At 35.4% G+C, this 19777-nt stretch overlaps 1 protein-coding gene across 1 annotated transcript in view; it reads left to right on the plus strand.

Annotated features, from left to right (window-relative positions):
• The window catches only part of bbs4 (Bardet-Biedl syndrome 4), a 33238-nt gene extending 15557 nt beyond the window's left edge, over nt 1-17681 (plus strand). Inside the window, 10 exon segments of the mRNA NM_001077466.2 lie at nt 1229-1282; nt 1435-1562; nt 10904-10958; nt 11130-11198; nt 11367-11519; nt 11604-11775; nt 14448-14517; nt 14594-14738; nt 14839-15046; nt 16788-17681. Coding sequence (NP_001070934.2) covers nt 1229-1282; nt 1435-1562; nt 10904-10958; nt 11130-11198; nt 11367-11519; nt 11604-11775; nt 14448-14517; nt 14594-14738; nt 14839-15046; nt 16788-16915 — 1182 coding nt within the window. The 3' untranslated portion in view covers nt 16916-17681.
• Nucleotides 17682-19777: the final 2096 nt, after the last annotated feature.

A 19777-nucleotide genomic window follows, 5' to 3' on the forward strand; every position in this document is an offset into this window, starting at 1 on the left:
GCTATTATATTTAGTTGTTTTCATAAAATTGTACATTTTAACTAAGTTTTTTTTTAAAGCATGAAGCTTCAACCATTCACTTTAATTACTCATACATTTAATTACACTCTGTAGGTTTCAGCTTTTGTTCCACAGGTATATGTATGAGTATATTTTTAAATTAAATTATTGAGTAAATTAATAAAATCTTTCAAGTAATTATTTTTTTATCATTTGTAAAGTTGATTAGTTAATATATACACTACCTGGCAAATGTATTTTTGTGGATTTCAGTTGTTAGAACAACAAATAATAACTCGACTTCTAGTTGATCATTTGGAAAAGTGGCAGAAGGTGGATTTTTCTGCTGAATCATCTGTTGAGCTGCATCCCAATCATCACACATAATGCAGAAGACCTACTGGAACCCAAATGGAGCCAAGATTCTCACAGACATCAGTCAAGTTTGGTGAAGGAAAGATCATGGTTTGGGGTTACATTCAGTATGGGGGCGTGCGAGAGATCTGCAGAGTGGATGATCAACATCAACAGCCTGAGGTATCAAGACATTTGTGCTGCCCATTACATTACAAACCACAGGAGAGGGCAGATTCTCCAGCAGGATAGCGCTCCTCATACTTTAGCCTGCACATCGAAGTTCCTAAACGCAAAGAAGGTCAAGGTGCTCCAAGATTGGCCAGCCCGGTCACCAGACATGAACATTATTGGGCATGAAGGAGGAGGCATTGAAGATAAATCCAGAGAATCTTGATGAACTCTGGGAGTCCTGCAGGAACGCTTTCTTTGCCATTCCAGATGACTTTATTAATCAGTGATTTGAGTCATGTCAGAGATGTATGGATGCAGTCCTCCAAGCTCATGATGGAGTCAGACACAATATTCATTCTGTCTCCACTGCAGCAGGACTTTATATTCTATACTGGACATTATTTCTGTTCAGTGACAAGACTTTTGACTAAGCAGTCAGATCTTACTGTCCTAATTAAATCATTAATAATCAAGGCATGATCATATTTTATTGTGGTCAAATAAGCGTCATCTAGAGGCCTTTGCCTTTCATATAAGCCACTTCTGACACAAAACGATCAACTAGAAGTCAAATTATTATTTGTGGTTTCTTAAACTTGAATAGGCGACAAGACTTTTGTCAGGTAGTGTATATTTTGCCAATAAACAAATAAGATGTATGTAAAGCACTGAATAAATATGTGGTTATTTTTACCCACAGGAGATCAGCCATAATCTGGGCGTTTGCTACATCTACACCAAAGACTTCAGGAGTGTAGGTTCATCCAGCCTAAAAACTATGATTCTGTCTGTTCAGTCATGTCTTTGTGAATATTGGCCATGATATTGGGTTACATACTTTATTGAACCGTCTTATCTTGTTTTCACACGTCTTCAGCTGGGTTTCTGTTCTCTCCGTGTCTGCAGGCAGAAGAGCAGTTAAACTTGGCATTACAGCTGAATAAACACGATCTGACCTACATGATGCTGGGAAAAATACACTTACTGCAGGGGGACACAGAGAAAGCCATCGACGTCTACAAGAGCGCTGTGGAGTAGGTCTCAATACACATTGTTACAACCTCTTTGACTCTTGGATGTTAGTCTTGGGTAAAAGTAATAACGTTTTAAAGGTGTGGTACTTTTACAAGTGATGGACGAAAGTAAAAGACACAAACAACAAAACTGCCAACCAAAGTGATTTAATGTACAAAAAAGTGAAATCAGAGTAATGCCCAAATATTAGGGATGTAACGGTATTGTAAATACCGTCATACCGCAATATTATTTTTTTTCGATATTACCGTAGTCGCATGACTCTGTAAAACTATAGGTCTATAGGTTGAGCGCGCATACTCAAGAGCGGTGTTGTCGCTCGCCTACTGAAGGGCGGGACGGAGGGTGTGACACAGCACACTGTTCAGATTGATGCAGACATGAGACCTCTATCTTACTCATGGTTTGTCCTCTCAAGTGGGGGAAAGACAATGCACAACGTTACCCACTGCTGTCAACCTGGGCCAAGTCATATCTCTCTGTCCCAGAAACCTCAGTCCCAAATGAGAGGGTTTTTTTCTGTTGCAGGGGACATTGTAAATACCCAGAGAGACCAGCTTTTACCAGATTATATTTATATGATAATTTTCCTTTAAACCCATCTCTATCTAAGTGAGTGAGTGATTAAATGTTGAATGTGATGAGTTTTCAACAATACTAAATTGAAACTTAATTTTTTTACATGGTTTAATATTTTTTTGTTATTAAAATTGAAGTTCCTGTTTCAAAGCTTACAGATAGATGGCTAATTTGTATGTCATTGACACTTTTGGCACTTTTTTGGAGTATTTTCATAAGTTTTGTTTTTTCCTGTAAATGATTCAATAAATACCGTACCGTGACATTCATACCGAGGTATTACCGTACCATGAAATTCTGATACCGTTACATCCCTACCAAATATATATATATATATATATATATATATATATATATATATATATATATATATATATATATATATATATACACACACACACACACACACACACACACACACACACACACACACACACAATAAGAAGAAATATTTACAATAATAAAAGTATCAAACTAAATTTGTTTAACTCAAGAGTAAGGGGACGCCAAGTGAAGCCAAATCAAAGAAATGAAGATAACAAAACAATTCTAACTCATAAGCAAACCCTTTACCTTGCTTAAAGCATGAAAAGAAAAAGAAAAGAAAAATCTTCAGCGCCAAGCGCCGTGATCTTACCTATACTGAACTCTATGAAACAAAACAAATACACAGATGGCATTCACTTCTTACCTGGTGTTTTAAACAATGGATTGACTACGTGTATGTAGGATGGAAGTCGTACGACATTTTCCCTATCCACCTTACTCTGAGGACAAAGTCAACTCTCAATATAATCTCTTAATTTTGTTTGCCAGGTAAGAGTTGGACCAAAAAGTAACAAACAAACATTTGAAAATAAAATGTACAAAAATCACAAAGTAGTTCAAAAATGGGCCGAAATAATACTAAACAATTTTATCCAAACGAAAGTTAAACAAAAGAAACAAATAAACAAAATCATGTCGGCAAAAACACAAAAACGGGATCAAAGGAAAAGCGCACTGTCATCCGCTTTCCCTGGCGTCCTTTTGTGACCGCGCCACGTCACCCAATGATGAGTGACAGGTCTCACGACCAATCGGCTTCCGCGAAGGCGGATTTAAAGGATATGACAGGCAGAGATGGAGAGAGAGAGAGGGAGAGCAGGATGCAAAAATATACAGCAACCGTGACAACATTCTGATTATTTTTATATATTTAAAGGATTTTTTTATTGCCATTTTTCTCCTGATAAATAGACTTTTCAAATGTATGTTCAAAATTATGTTCAAATTTCAAACATATTCTAAATGATTCTAATGTATAACATCATTTACAAATCATGCTGGGAAACATTTGATAAAAGTTATTATATTTATATATTTTATTTTTATTTTTAATAGATCAAACCATTCTGAGGAATATCAGTGTTTTAATTTGTACTTTTAAACCGTTTTTCTTACACAATTCTGCCAACCTAAAGATCTTTCTTATACTATGAGTCTGTTGAATTCTTGATTCTGATTGGCTGATGAGCATTCTAAGGCGTTATTTTCAGATAAACACACAGCTAAAGTAGTTAAGGCATGTTTTGAGCGGATTACAGCTCCATATCACTACGCTGAATGATTTGAGTTATACAGCTACAACAGTCAAAAATCACATTAAAACACAACAGAAGGCTCTGGATGAGATCTGGAAGAAACTAATGCTACGCTATAGTATAAGTGGAGTAATGCGTTGAATTATTAGAAAATAATACATACCCAAAGTACAGTTTAACAGCCATGATGGAAATAATATGCATTGTATCTGTAAAAATGTAACTGTAATCAATTATGCAGTGAGTGCCTCCTTGTGTTACACAAAGAGTCTATAAGTCACTTTACAAACTACAAACTTAACTTTTTTTATTCAATGTTCTAGAACTCTAAAAGAAAACATGCATACATACTTACATGTCACTTTATTAGGTACACATTACTAGTACTAGTACTAGTGAACTCATTGTCATGTTCAAGAAACCAATCTGAGATGATTCACGCTTTATGACATGGTGTGTTATCCTGCTGGAAGTAGCCATCAAAAGATGAATACACTGTGGTCATAAAGGGATGGACATAGTCAGCAACAATACTCAGGTAGGCTGTGGCGTTGATACGATGCTCAATTGGTACTAATTGGCCCAAATTGTGCCAAGAAAATATCCCCCACACCATTACACCACCACCACCAGCCTGAACCGTTGATACAAGGCAGGTTGGATCCATGCTTTCATGATGTTGGCCGCAAATTTTGACCCGACCATTTGAAAGTGGCAGCAGAAATCGAGATTCATCAGACCAGGCAATGTTTCAGAGATGCTCTTCTGCAGACCTCGGTTGTAACGAGTGCTTATTTGAGTTAATGTTGCCTTTCTATCAGCTGAAACCAGTCTGGCCATTCTCCTGACCTCTGGCATAAACAAGGCATTTTTGCCTAAATGCATTGAGTTGCTGCCATTTGATTGGCTGATTAGAAATTTGCGTTAACAAGCAGTTGGACTGGTGTACCTAATAAAGCGGCCTTTGAGTGTATATACGTATTGTGTGTAGTGAGTGGGCTTGACAAACCACCTGTAGAAACCCTATAAAAACACTCCCTCCTCCTTGCTCTAACACTTAATTCTCTGAGCAATAACAGTTCCTTATAATAAGCACTTGCGTGTGTTGCCTCGTCCTATTGAATCACTGAATGCCTCCTCAATTGCAAATCATTCATTCTCTTTTCAGCTTAGTCCCTTTATTAATCTGTTAATTTAACAGCGGAATGAACCGCCAACTTATCCAGCATATGTTTTACGCAGAGGATTCCCTTCCAGCTGCAACCAATCACTGGGAAACACCCTTACACACTTAATCACACACATACACTACGAACAATTTAGCTTACCCAATTCACCTGTAGCGCATGTCTTTGGACTTGTGGGGGAAACCGGAGCACCTGGAGGAAACCCACACGAACACAGGGAGAACATGCAAACTCCAGACAGAAATGCCAACTGACCCACCCGGGGCTCGAACCAGCGACCTTCTTGCTGTGAGGTGATAATTCTACCCACTTCAATTGTAAATCAATTTGGACAAAAGCGTCTGCTAAATGTATAAATGTAAACTGTATTATGACGTCAATATTTATTCTTATTATTTTCATTTTTGGGGTTTATTTTACACCGCGTTCGACCAAACTGATCCAAAATATCCTGATAGTATGTAAATAACTAGTTTAAATTCATCAGGAGCATCTGCTAAAGTTTGATGCAACCACAGTAATATTCACTCATATTTGTGTTTTAGTTTCATGTGCGCACTTCACACTTTCTTTTAACTTTGCTTAAGCTTTTGTTTTTTTAATATATATATATATATATAAATCTGACGCAAATCATGTGAGAGTTTGCATCTGAAGCTGCAGTAACACGTTTCATCCCTTGTTTTGTCACCAATCACATTTGACTGCAAAAAAATCAAACATACTTTATTTTCCTCTTGAAGCGTCTGAAGTGTCTTACCCAGAATGCATTTCTCTTTCGTTTTTTGCGCAACATGAGTGTAGATGTAGGAGACGGCGCTTTTTTTTTTTTTGGCAGAGAGGAGCTGGAGACGCCTGGAGATGCTCTCAGCGTGTCGCTCTGCCACAGCGCAGATAAGACGCCCAAAGCACAATGCATGCTGGGATCAGTGAAGCGCTCGTAGCTGTAATTAATCACATTTACGGTCTCACTGTGACCGCTCCAACCTCTCTTTCTCTCTCCTCCTTGTCGTTTTCATCTTCTTTTCTCTTTGTCTTTCAAGTGCTCTCAGAAAACCCCCCGAGGACTTGCTGAAGTAATCTGGTTTTTGTTTCCGCTTAAAGGGACAGTTCACCTGGAAACTGGCATTAGTTGTGTCCCAAATGACTCGGTATACACTTTGCACACTGCCTAGTGTGTGAACTTATTCAGTCGTTAATCATCTGAAGCTCCGCCCTCTTTACTATGTATTTACAGTTGTGACAGTAAGGTTCATGAAGAGTCTAACTTCCATCATTTTGTTTTTTTATTTAAAGCAGACCACAAAATAGAAAGTCTCTGATGTCCCCAGAGTGTGTGAGTGTGTTTCAGCTCAAAATACCACACAGATAATATTTAATATCTCTCTGAAACTGATCCTTTTTGGTTTTGATGCTAATTGTGCCATTTTTGTGACTGTCGCTTTTAATGCAAATGAGATTGTGCTCTTTTTCAGAAGAAGGCGGAGCTACAGATGCCTGTGTGTCAGCATAGTGGCAGATTCAAAACGAATGCTTCTCACTTAGGACTGTTTATGCTAATGAGGGAGGGATGGGCACTAGTGGGCGGGGTTTTTTCTCCCTCTGATGACACGTACAAAGGGAGAATATCAATCAAAGTGTTTCTTAAATTAATAATTTTTACTATTAGAGGCTGCTTATATTCACACACTGCTGACACACAACTGTGTTTAAACACCTTATAAAAGTTATTTTTTGCATAATAGTTCCTCTTTAAACAATATATTATTAAGTATTTAAAGAGGACTTTTTGTCATTTAAATACATTAAACACAAGCTCTATGTATAAGGAAAAATGGAATATAATAGTGCATGTATATTCAGATTGGCATGTTGTTTCAAACTTCAGCAGGGAATGAAAGTAGGCTGATTTTTTTTCTTTTCCATAAAGCGTAGTGTGATCGTTTTTATGCGAAATTACAATAAATGTACTTTATCAGGGGTGGCACGGTGGCTCAGTGGTTAGCACTGTCGCCTCCCATCAAAAAAGTTGCTGATTCGAGTCCCAGCTAGGCCAGTTGGCCTTACTGTGTAGAGTTTGCATGCCAGGGGTTTCCTCCGAGTGCTCTGGTTTCCCCACAGTCCAAACACATGCGCTATAGGTGAAAGGAGTAAACTAAATTGGCCGTAGTGTATGAGTGTGTGAATGTGAGAGTGAATGGCTGTTTTCCAGTACTGGGTTGCCGCTGAAAGGAAATCCGCTGTGTAAAACATATGCTGGATAAGTTGGCGGTTCATTCCGCTGTGGCGACCCCTGATTAATAAAGGGACTAAGCCGAAGAAATTGAATGAATGTATTATATCAGTAGTTTAGCTTTGTGTGAGCGACAGACCAATATTTATGTTTTTTATATTAAGTTATGTTCATTTAAAAATTAGAAATATTCTGTAATAAATTCAGTAAAATGAATACCAAAATATATTTATCAAATAAAAGCAATAATAGCAATATATAAATTAATTAATACATGAATCAAATTAAATTATACATTGCATTTTAGTTTGATGAATAGTTTACGATGTAATATTTTGACTGGTATTATTAATATTATTATAATTATTATTATAAACTCAGTAATATATTTTTGTTCTAATAATACATGTATTATTGTTATAATAATTTATGTAATAATACATAAATATTTACATATATTAGTAATCATTATTATTATTATTGGTAAAGTGTTCAACAGTCTAATATTGTTTTAAATAGTACATATATTTACAACAATATTTAATAATTTGATTATTATGACATGATACAATTTGATAATGACAGTACTATTAATCATAATAAATATTATTTTATTATCATACTAATACAATATAATAATATTGTATTATAATATTTATTGCATTATTGTGTTGTGTAAGATATCAAATATATTCAAATTTGAAAAAACAATTCATATGGAAAAAAATAATTGTTTAAATAAAATGAGAACGTGGATATTTTCATCTAATCATTCTTAAATAAGTCCAATTTTCTTTTTCTGACATCAAATCTAATTTTCTAAAAGTTTGTAATGACCTGAGGGTGAATAAATAACGACAAGAGTTTTATAGGTCAGCTACTTTTGTAAAGACACGTTCAACAAATGAAAGTGCATAAAGGAATCCCTAATCTGCTTTTCTCAGCGGGAACCCACTGATTTGATGACTCTTGATTACTGTTGTTGACTTTCCTCTGTACCCGGAGAGCAGAAATGGAGATGACTATGAAGAAATCTCCTCCCCTCGTACACAAACACGCACACACACACACATACACTGACTGTCTGTCTGTGTGTCTGGCTCAGATATCAGAGAAGTGTGGGGAGCTTTAGGTTGTGTGTGTGTGTGTGTGTGAGATCTCCTCATTATCGCAGGCCTCCCACTGAGCTGATGAATTAGTAACATGCAGCAGTGGGACGCGCCGTAATGAGAGGAGAAATCCCACTTTTCCAGCCGCTTCACCTCGGCAGAGCATGAATTAATAACGGCACACTGCTGGCATGAGCCACTCAAACACACACACACAGACACACACATGAAGAGAGTCTCAGACCACACAAACAGCCTCATTTTCTGCTGTCATCATGATCGGGTCAATCGGGATCTGTTTCTGAATCACTTTGCTGATTCCGGAGCAGCAGCTAATAACTTGATTTAATGGTGCATAAAATTAGATTATAGGAAAAGATAGAGTGCCAAACCGGCCTCTAAAATCTGATTGGTCGATTGGATTCTGATTATAAAAGAAGAGTTTATCAATTCTGTCATCATTTATTGGGTCGGTAATGTCAGTTTGTTTGATTATTTACAGTATGTTTTGTTTTAAGCTTGTATGATCGACTTTTTGTAATGAAAACACAAAAAGGAGACGTTTAGCTGAATGTTGGAGCTGCTCTTTTCTATACTAGTGAAGAGAGAAAATCTTAAAATCATAAAAGTAGTCTAAATGAGTTGTACTAGACCATTTTAATAGTACAAATGTTTAATGTCGAAGTTGTTTGGTTTGCAAAATATAAAACATTAATAAATAGTACCAATATTGACTTTTAAAGTGGTAGTTCATCCAAAAATGACAATTCCATCATCATTTACTCGCGCTGTACTTGTTTTAACTTTTTAAAAGTTGTTTTCCTCTGTTAAACACAAAATAAGATATTTGGAAGAATGTTGAAAATCTGCAACCATTGACTTCCATTGTATTTGTTTTTCCTTCTATGGAAGTGAATGGTTACCGCTTTCCAACATTTTTCAAAATATCTTCTCTACTTATCCTTGTGTTAAATCTTTAGAAATTTATTATTCTGTTAAACACAAAAGAAGATATTTTGAAGAATGTTGGAAAGCGATAACCATTCACTTCCATATAAGGAAAAACAAATACAATGGAAGTCAATGGTTACAGATTTTCAACATTCTTCCAAATATCTTATTTTGTGTTTAACAGTGTTTAACATCTGGCAACCTTGGTATTATATTGTATGCCCTTTTGTTTTTATGTTTTCATTTGAAAGGGTTTTTTGCTCTGATTTGTTTGAAAAAATATAAAATAAAATAAATTAGGCACTATTATTTATATGACAATATCAAACATTCAATTCAAATTATCATTAGCTGATTATGAGGTACAATAATCGCTATTAAATAAATTATTAACTTTGACTTTTTGCCTGATAAACTCTTAATTTGCTGTTAACCTTAACTATTTATAAGCAGCAAATTTAGAGTTTATTGTAGTTGGGTTTATATATTAGGTAGAATTAAGAATGTAGAATAAACTAATGCAGAATATTAGCTTTATAATTATTAATAAACAGCCATTAAATAAATGATAGATAGGAAAAAAGCCACAAGTTAAAGGGTTAGTTCACCTAAAATTTTAAATTTACTCACTTTTTACTTATGCTCAAGTGCTTCCAAACCTTTAAGAGTTTCTTTCTTCTTTTGAAACACCACAGAAGATAATTTGAAGAAAGCTGAAAACCTCTAACCATTGACATCCATAGGAACCACTTGAGCATAAGTAAAAAGTGAGTAAATTAAATATGGTCAATAATTCTGACTTCAACTGTATATATATTTTTTTCTCATATGTATGATTTAATAATTAAATAAAATAGTAACTAAAAAAAAAATAGGGACTTAAAATATAAAAAAGCAATAAAAAAGTAAAAATGTATTATACCAATACTAGATATAAATTATATATATATATATATATATATATATATATATATATATATATATATATATATATATATATATATATATGATTAATAATGAAATAAAATGTGACTTAAAATAAATAATACATATAAAAAGAATAAATATATAATAAAAATACTAACTATGCATGTATAAATATTTTTTATATGTATGATTTAATAATAAAATATAATATTACTCAAAATATAGAAAGCTTCTGTTAAGGGATACATCAATTAATTTTTCTTTGACTTAGTCTTTTTTTTATTAGGGGTCGCCACAGCAGCATGAACCGCCAACTATTCCAGCATATGTTTTAAGCAGTGGATGTCCTTCCAGCCACAACTCAGTACTGGGAAATACCTATACACACTCATTCACACACACACACAAACTTATACACTACAGCCAATTTAGTGTAGCTAGTGGGGGAAAAGGGGGGCAGAGTGCATATGATTTAGGGGCCCTGTGGCGGGAAGCCCCCAGCCACTAATGACTAGGGGGGCTCACTAAACATTTTTGTGCATATGCGAATCTGGCGACAGCCCTGTCCATAGCACATGTGTTTGGACTGTAAGGGAAACTGGAGAAAACCCACGCCAACACGGGGAGAACATGCAAACTCCACACAGAAATGCCAACTGCCACAGCTCTGGCTTGTGAGGGGATTGCGGATACATAAAAATAAAAGCAGCACAGTTAAATGAACACATGACATTTCTTCTAATTCGGTTATTTTGATTGTGTTTGTGTCAGGTTTTCTCCAGAGAACACAGAGCTGCTGACCACATTAGGACTGCTGTACATGCAGGTAAGAGACGCTCTGAGACATCCATCATAAATACTGACAACTACACCATAATGCTGTGTCACTGAGCAAACTCCACTGCGTCCTCAGAGAAACACATTCAGTGTCCAGTAATCAGTCCTGTGTGCTGTGAATGCAGTTTTTGTTCACTGCTGTCTGTCTCTGTTCATTTAGTTTGGGAAGTATCAGAAAGCTTTCGAGCATCTGGGAAACGCTCTGACCTATGACCCCAATAACTTTAAGGTGAGGCGCAGTTTCAGTTGTATGCTGTATGTGTGTGTTGCCTTTGGTTTGCCTTATGAACTGTGAAGAAAGACCTGTTTTGATATTTGTGTTCTCTATTGAAGCTGTTTTTGCATTGCATAAAGTGCTATAAAATTGAAGTGTGTATGTGTGTGTGTGTGTGTTCAGGCCATCCTTGCGGCTGGCAGTATGATGCAGACTCATGGAGATTATGACGTGGCCATGAACAAGTATCGTGTGGCGGCATACGCTGTCCCCGAGAGCCCACCTCTCTGGAATAACATCGGCATGTGCTTCTTCGGCAAAAAGAAATACGTCGCTGTGAGTTACACACCATAACTACAACAACTAATGCTTAAATGTAGCTTTATTGTACATATATATATTTATCTTTTGATATTTCAGGCCATCAGCTGTCTGAAGAGAGCGAATTATCTGTCTCCGTTTGACTGGAAGATTTTGTATAATCTGGGTTTGGTTCACCTCACCATGCAGCAGTTCGCTTCCGCTTTCCACTTTCTGAGCGCCGCCATCAACCTGCGGCCACGCATGAGTGAACTATACATGCTGCTTGCCGGTAAATATATATCATATATGATCATATATATATATATATATATATATATATATATATATATATATATATATATATATATATATATATATATATATATATATATATATACACAAAAGTGAGTGAGGTATATATGCTCCTCGCAGATAAATGTATATCGCGTAATGATCATATATAGACATAAGTGAACTATACTTGCTGTTTGCGGGAAAATATACATCATTTTCTGATCATATATAGACATAAGTGAACTATACATCCTTCTTGCGGGTAAATATACATCATATACTGATCATATATAGACGTGAGTGAACTATACATGCTGCTTACAAGTAAATATATCACGTAATGATCATATATTTAGACAAGAGTGAACTATACCAGCTGCTCTTAGGTAAATGTATTAAGATCATATATATATATATAAAAAAGTGAACTATATATGCTGCTCGCCGGTAAATATATATTACATAAATTTTATGTATATGGACAAGAGTGAACTATACATACTGCATATACATCACATAGTGATCATCATGTATAGACATAAGTGAGCTATACATGCTGCTCGCGGGTAAATAAATGTCTCATACTGGTCATATATAAACACAAGTGACAAATATAAGCTTCTAGCGAGATAAATATGTCATATACTAATCATATATATATATATATATAGACATAAGTGAGCTATACATGCTGCTTGCGGGTAAATAAATGTCATATACTGATCATATATAGACACGAGTGAACTATATGCTGCTGCCAGGTAAATATACATCATATACTGATCATATATAGACATGATTGAACTACAGTATTTATGCTGCTCACGAGTAATTATACATCATATACTTATCATATATAGACTTGAGTGAACTATATGCTGCTGCCAGGTAAATATACATCATATACTGATCATATATAGACATAAGTAAACTATATACAGTATGCTGCTGCCGGGTAAATATACATCATATACTGATCATGTATAGACATGAATGAACTATATATGCTGCTGCCAGGTAAATATACATCATATACTGATCATATATAGACATGAGTAAACTATATATGCTGCTAGCGGGTAAATATACACCATAAACTGACCATATATAGACATGAGTAAACTATATATGCTGCTGGCGGGTAAATATGCACCATATACTGATCATATATAGACATGAGTGAACTATATATGCTGCTCACGAGTAATTATACATCATATACTGATCACATATAGACATGAGTAAACTACATATGCTGCTGCCGGGTAAATATACATCATATACTGATCATATATAGAAATGAATTAACTATATATGCTTCTCACGAGTAAATATACATCATATACTGATCATATATAGACATGAGTGAAATATATATGCTGCTCACGAGTAAATATACATCATATAATGATCATATATAGACATGAGTAAACTATATATGCTGCTGGCGGGTAAATATACACTATATACTAAACATATATAGACATTAGTAAAATATATAGGCTGCTGCCGGGTAAATATACATCATATACTGATCATATATAGACATGAATGAACTATATATGCTGCTGGCGGGTAAATATCTACATATACTGATCATATATAGACATGAGTGAACTATATATGCTTCTCATGAGTAAATATACATCATTTACTGATCATATATAGACATGAGTGAACTATATATGCTGCTCACGAGTAAATATACATCATATACTGATCATATATAGACATGAGTAAACTATAAATGCTGCTGGCGGGTAAATATACACTATATACTGATCATATATAGACATGAGTAAACTTTATAGGCTGCTGCCGGGTAAATATACGTCATATGCTGATCATATATAGACATGAATTAACTATATATGCTGCTCACGAGTAAATATACATCATATACTGATCATATATAGACATGAGTAACTATATATGCTGCTGCCAGGTAAATATACATCATATACTGATCATATATAGACATGAGTGAACTATATATGCTGCTCACGAGTAAATATACATCATATACTAATCATATATAGACATGAGTAAACTATATATGCTGCTGCCCGGTAAATATACATCGTATACTGATCATATATAGACATGAGTGAACTATATATGCTTCTCACGAGAAAATATACATCATATACTAATCATATATAGACATGAGTGAAATATATATGCTGCTGGCGGGTAAATATACATCATATACTAATCATATATAGACATGAGTGAAATATATATGCTGCTGGCGGGTAAATATACATTATATACTAATCATATATAGACATAAGTGAACTATAGGGACAACAGATGAAAAATAATCCTCTGGCTAATTCTGGTACAAATGCAGAAATGCTAATTAATGTACACTGTCCCTGCCAAATAAACAAATAAATAAATAAAGATATGCTGCTGGCGGGTAAATATACATCCTATACTGATCATATATAGACATGAGTGAACTATATATGCCACTCGCGTGTAAATAAATGGCATATACTGGTCATGTATAGACAAGAGTGAATTATACATACTGCTCGGGGGTAAATATATATCACATACTGATCATATACAAAGACATGAGTCTACTATATATATTGTTCGCGGGTAAATATATATAATATATATCATATATTATATTGTTTCTGCTTCATCTCTCATCAGTTGCTCTGACCAATCTGGATGACGCTGAAAACGCCCGCAGGTCTTATGAACAGGCAGTTCAGATAGATGAGTATGTTCTTCAAACAATGCTAGATCTCGACCGGTTATTGGCTAGTTGAGTTTACCGAGTGGTTTCTGTCTGGTAGATCAAGCCCGCTGGTGAACCTGAACTTTGCAGTGTTCCTGTATAACCAGGGAGATAAGAAAGCCGCCCTGCTGCAGTACCAGGAGATGGAAAGGAAAGTCAACGCTCAGCTGGAGAACAGCAGCAACACTGAATTTGACCCTGAGGTATGTCTTCATGTTTCAGTCGAGATTACGTCAAATTTCCAATTCAACATGTATATTTCAAAGCACTTATTGTGACCTGTAAATGTATTTGTTCACACAGCTGGTTGAAATGGCTCAGAAGCTGGGCGGTGCTTTACAAGCGGGCGAAAACCTGTACTGGAGCAAACCATGCAAAGACGGCAAAACCAGCCAGCGCAGCTCCTCCAGCAAACCCAGCGGCTCACAGCAGCCCCTGGGCACCAACCAGGCTCTGGGTCAGGCCATGTCTTCAGCCGCAGGATTCAGCAAGAGCATGCAGATCAGCGCAGGTGCACAAGCAGATCCCTCCAGTTCACAGAAACTGAAATTCATAACCTATGAAACAATGTCCCCATATACAGCGGGGGAAATAAGTATTGAACGCATGTTCATGTTTTTTCCTTGGAATAATATTTCTAAAGGAGCTGATCCCTAGTAGCAAAGAATTCTGGCCCAGATTTGGCATTAAGCTGGGACAGCAGGCATTCATCCGGCACTGGCATACAGCATGTGGGCCAACCATGGCCTGGGTTTGGCAGAGGTGGCACCGTCTATAATGCGACACACAAGATTTGGGCCAGATGTAAAACGTAGTATTTGGCCCAGATTTAAAAAATTGATTGTGGGCCACGTGACTTTGGCCAGTCTTGACCCACATTTAAAATACATTAAAATAATTTTTGATTAAATAAATCAATTCTACCAATCAGGTCACTGAGAAAAAAACAAGGCCCATAGTGTGCCTAAAGCGCAATGCTTCATGGGTTTATCAATTTCATTGCAATCGTGACACACCAACCTTACTGGCCCAGTTCAGGCCCAGTTATGAGTTATTAACTTGGCTGAGACTCGGCCCAGATATGGTCTGTGTTTGGCCCTTGTCTAGAAGCCAGATTTGGTCCAGTCATGTACCGTAATTCACTGCGGCATGTGGGCCAAGCAAAACCTGATTGTGTGGGCCAGAGCTGGGCCAGAGAAATTTTGCTATGTGGGATGACATGGGATTGAAGCAGATTTTGGTAAAAACCCAAACAATACATACATAAAAATAAAGCAAAACAAGAAAGTGTGAAGAAGTATTGTGTAAGAACAATGAAATGACAGAAGGAGAAAGCATTGAACTACTGAAACGTATTTAATACTTTATGTTAAAGGCTTTTATGGTGCTGCCGCTTAAAGTCGGCTCTCATATGGAGAATGAAGTCTCATGCATTGCTCAGGTGGGAGTTTCTCACAGACTTCAACAGAGTGTCAAAATCTTGATGCTTCTGTGGGTCTCCTATCAAATCTGAGCTTTATTTTGTATTCTCTATTGGATTTGGGTCAGGTGATTGTCTGGGCCATTCCACAGCTTGCTTTTCTTTCTCTGAAAGCATCTGAGAGCTTCCTTGTCTGTGTTTTGATCATTATCTTGCTGAAATGGTTTCATCTTCATCCTCCTGCTCATGTAGATGTTAGACTGAAGCAGCTGATGTTCATTTACACTGAGGAAGGGGAGAAGGTTGATGAAGAACCACTGAGAGATTTCAGCTGCTGTCTGGGCTTTCCCTGCCGAACTACACCTCCCTTCCTTCATGTGTTCAATACTTTTTCCCTGTGTCATTTCATTTTATTACACAGAACTTCATCTGTAAACCAATTAGATTTGTTTTCTTTGCATATATGGATTTCTTCAGTTGTTGCCAACATTTCAAGTCAGCGGCACTTTTAGAAATATGTTTTCTGAGAAAAATACTGACGTGTTCGTTACTTATTTTTCCTGCTGTATATAGTCAAACCGTTTATTTTTTATGATTTCCAGTTATCACATATGGATGTATAGAGGTGATTCTGATCATATGTTCACTGGAGATGCAGGTTGTTCTTATTATGTAAAGCAAAAAGAAATATTAAGTTACAATGATAATAAATTTAAATTAAGGTAGAGTGTTCAATTAATGGAGGTTTTGATTGTAGATTATACAGCCCAGGCCTAGTTAAACGTGTTTTTATATTCTAAATAATATGCTAAATGTCTGTGTGTTTCTCCAGAGGCGGATGTGAGCAGAGCGCCATCTCCTCCTGCTGGAGACCCGGAGGATGAGGATGAGGTGGAGGATGCAGCCGGACCAGCCAAACTCAAAGACAAGAAGAGCAGAGCTAAACCTGTGGCTGAATAGAGCACAGATTACAAAAGGCCAAGGTGTTGTCTATAACTTATGAATGTACAGAGTTGATGCTCAGCGCAGGTTACAATCACTGATCTTTAGATGCTTGAATGATGTCAAAGGGTCAGTTCACCAAAAAAAGATCCCTTTAATCATCAAAACTTATTTGAGTTCTTCTGTTGAACACAAAAGATGTTTTGAAGAATGCTGGTTCAGTATGTAGCACGCATTTACTTTTATAGTAATTTCTATTTAAGTCAATTGCAATCAACATTTTTCAAAGTATCTTCTTTTGCGTTCAACAGAAGAAAGAAACTCGTAAAGGTTTAAAACCACATGAGGGAGAGTAAATGATGAGGTGATTTTCATTGTTGGGTGAACTGTCCCTTTAATGTAGATACATGTAGTTGTGTTGCATTTGAACACTTTGTATGACACTATACAATAAGGTTACATTAGCTAACATTGAACTAAAACTGTAATTCAACTTGTTCCAAACCTGTTTCTATTTATTCTGTTGAGCACAAATGAAGATATTTACAAGAATGTGGAAAACGGGCAGCAATTAACATCCCTGGTGATTTGTTTTTCTATTGACTTCACTATGGAAGTGAATGGCTACAAGTTTCCAACATTCTTCAGAATATCTTCTGTGTTTAGTGGAAAAAAGAAACTCATACAGGTTTGGATCCACTTGACGGAGAGTAAATATGTACATTTTTATTTTGAGTGAACTATTCCTTTAATCTTAATAAATGTTAATTCCAACATTTACTAAGATACTGCTGAAACTAATGTTTGTAATAATAGTATTTATAAATTTATAGCTTGGTTCTGCCTCAGAAAAAGTTAATTTGACCTTATTTATTATACAGTTAAGAACCACTCAGAAAACATAGAGGAAAATGTCAGAACTGTGATATATATATATATATATATATATATATATATATATATATATATATATATATATATATATATACATATATATATATATATATATATATATATATATATATATATATATATATATATATATATATATATATATATATATACAGTTGAAGTCAGAATTAATAGCCCCCCTGAATTATTAGCGCCCCTGTTTATTTTTTTTCCCCAATTTCTGTTTAATGGAGGAAAGATTGTTTCAGCACATTTCTAATCATAATAGGTTTAAAAACTTCTTTCTAATAACTGATTTATTTTATCTTTGTCATGATGACAGTAAATAATATTTGACTAGATATTTTTCAAGACTCTTCTATACAGCTTAAAGTGACATTTAAAGGCTTAACTAGGTTAATAAGGTGAACTAGGCAGGTTAGGGTAACTAGGCAAGTTATTGTATAACGATGGTTTGTTCTGTAGATTAAAGGAAAAAAAATTAGCTTAAAGGGGCTAATAATTTTGTCCCAAAAATGGTGTTTAAAAAAATTAATAACTGCTTTTAATCTAGCCAAAATAAAACAAATAAGACTTTCTCCAGAAGACAAAATGTTATCAGACATACTGTAAAAATTGCCTTGCTCTGTTAAACATCATTTGGGAAATATTTAAAAAAAAAAAATAAAATCAAAGGGGGGCTAATAATTCTGACTTCAACTGTATGTATGTGTATATGTATATATATATATATATATATATATATATATATATATATATATATATATATATATATATAATGAAGTCAGAATTGTAAATACACAACAGTGAGTAATAATGTTGCAAGTGACTATATTTTGTATATTGTATTATTATATACACAAATATATTATTGTAAAGCATCCTGTAGATATTAATTTAAAAGATCTGTGAGAAGTGTACTCAAACAAATCTTAATTTTAATATAATATGTAAATATACACTAACCTGACCAAATCTTGTCGTGGATCTCAGTTGTTAGAACAACAAATAATAACTTGCCTTCTAGTTGATCATTTGGAAAAGTGGCAGAAGGTGGATTTTTCTGCTGAATCATCTGTTGAGCTGCATCCCAATCATCACACATAATGCAGAAGACCTACTGGAACCCACATGGAGCCAAGATTCTGACAGATATCAGTCAAGTTTGGTGAAGGAAAAATCATGGTTTGGGGTTACATTCAGTATGGGGGCGTGCGAGAGATCTGCAGAGTGGATGATCAACATCAACAGCCTGAGGTATTAAGACATTTGTGCTGCCCATTACATTACAAACCACAGGAGAGGGACAATTCTCCAGCAGGATAGCGCTCCTTCTCATACTTCAGCCTCCACATCAAAGCTCGTGAAAGCAAAGAAGGTCAAGGTGCTCCAGGATTGGCCAGCCCAGTCACCAGACATGAACATTATTGAGCATATCTGGGGTAAGACAGAGGAGGAGGCGTTGAAGATGAATCTTGATGAGCTCTGGGAGTCCTGCAAGAACGCTTTCTTCGCCATTCCAGATGACTTTATTAATCAGGGATGTGAGTCATGTCAGAGATGTATGGATGCAGTCCTCCAAGCTCATGATGGAGTCAGACACAATATTCATTCTGCCTCCACTGCAGCAGGACTTTATATTCTATACTGGACATTATTTCTGTTCAGTGACAAGACTTTAGTCTAAGCAAAGTCAGAACTTACTGTCCTGATTAAATCATTCAATGTCAAGACATGATCATATTTTATTATGGTAAAATAAATGTAATCTAGAGGCCTTTGCCTTTTATATAAGCCACTTCTCATACCAAATGATCAACTAGAAGTCAAATTATTATTATAAGTTTATATATATATATATATATATATATATATATATATATATATATATACAATAATATGAATCTGAACTAAATCTGACTTAAACGTGTTGTGAGAGAGCCAATAAACACAAAAACTGATGAATAA

Source organism: Danio rerio, chromosome 25 (genome assembly GCF_049306965.1).
Source record: "Danio rerio strain Tuebingen ecotype United States chromosome 25, GRCz12tu, whole genome shotgun sequence".
Lineage (NCBI taxonomy): Eukaryota > Metazoa > Chordata > Actinopteri > Cypriniformes > Danionidae > Danio > Danio rerio.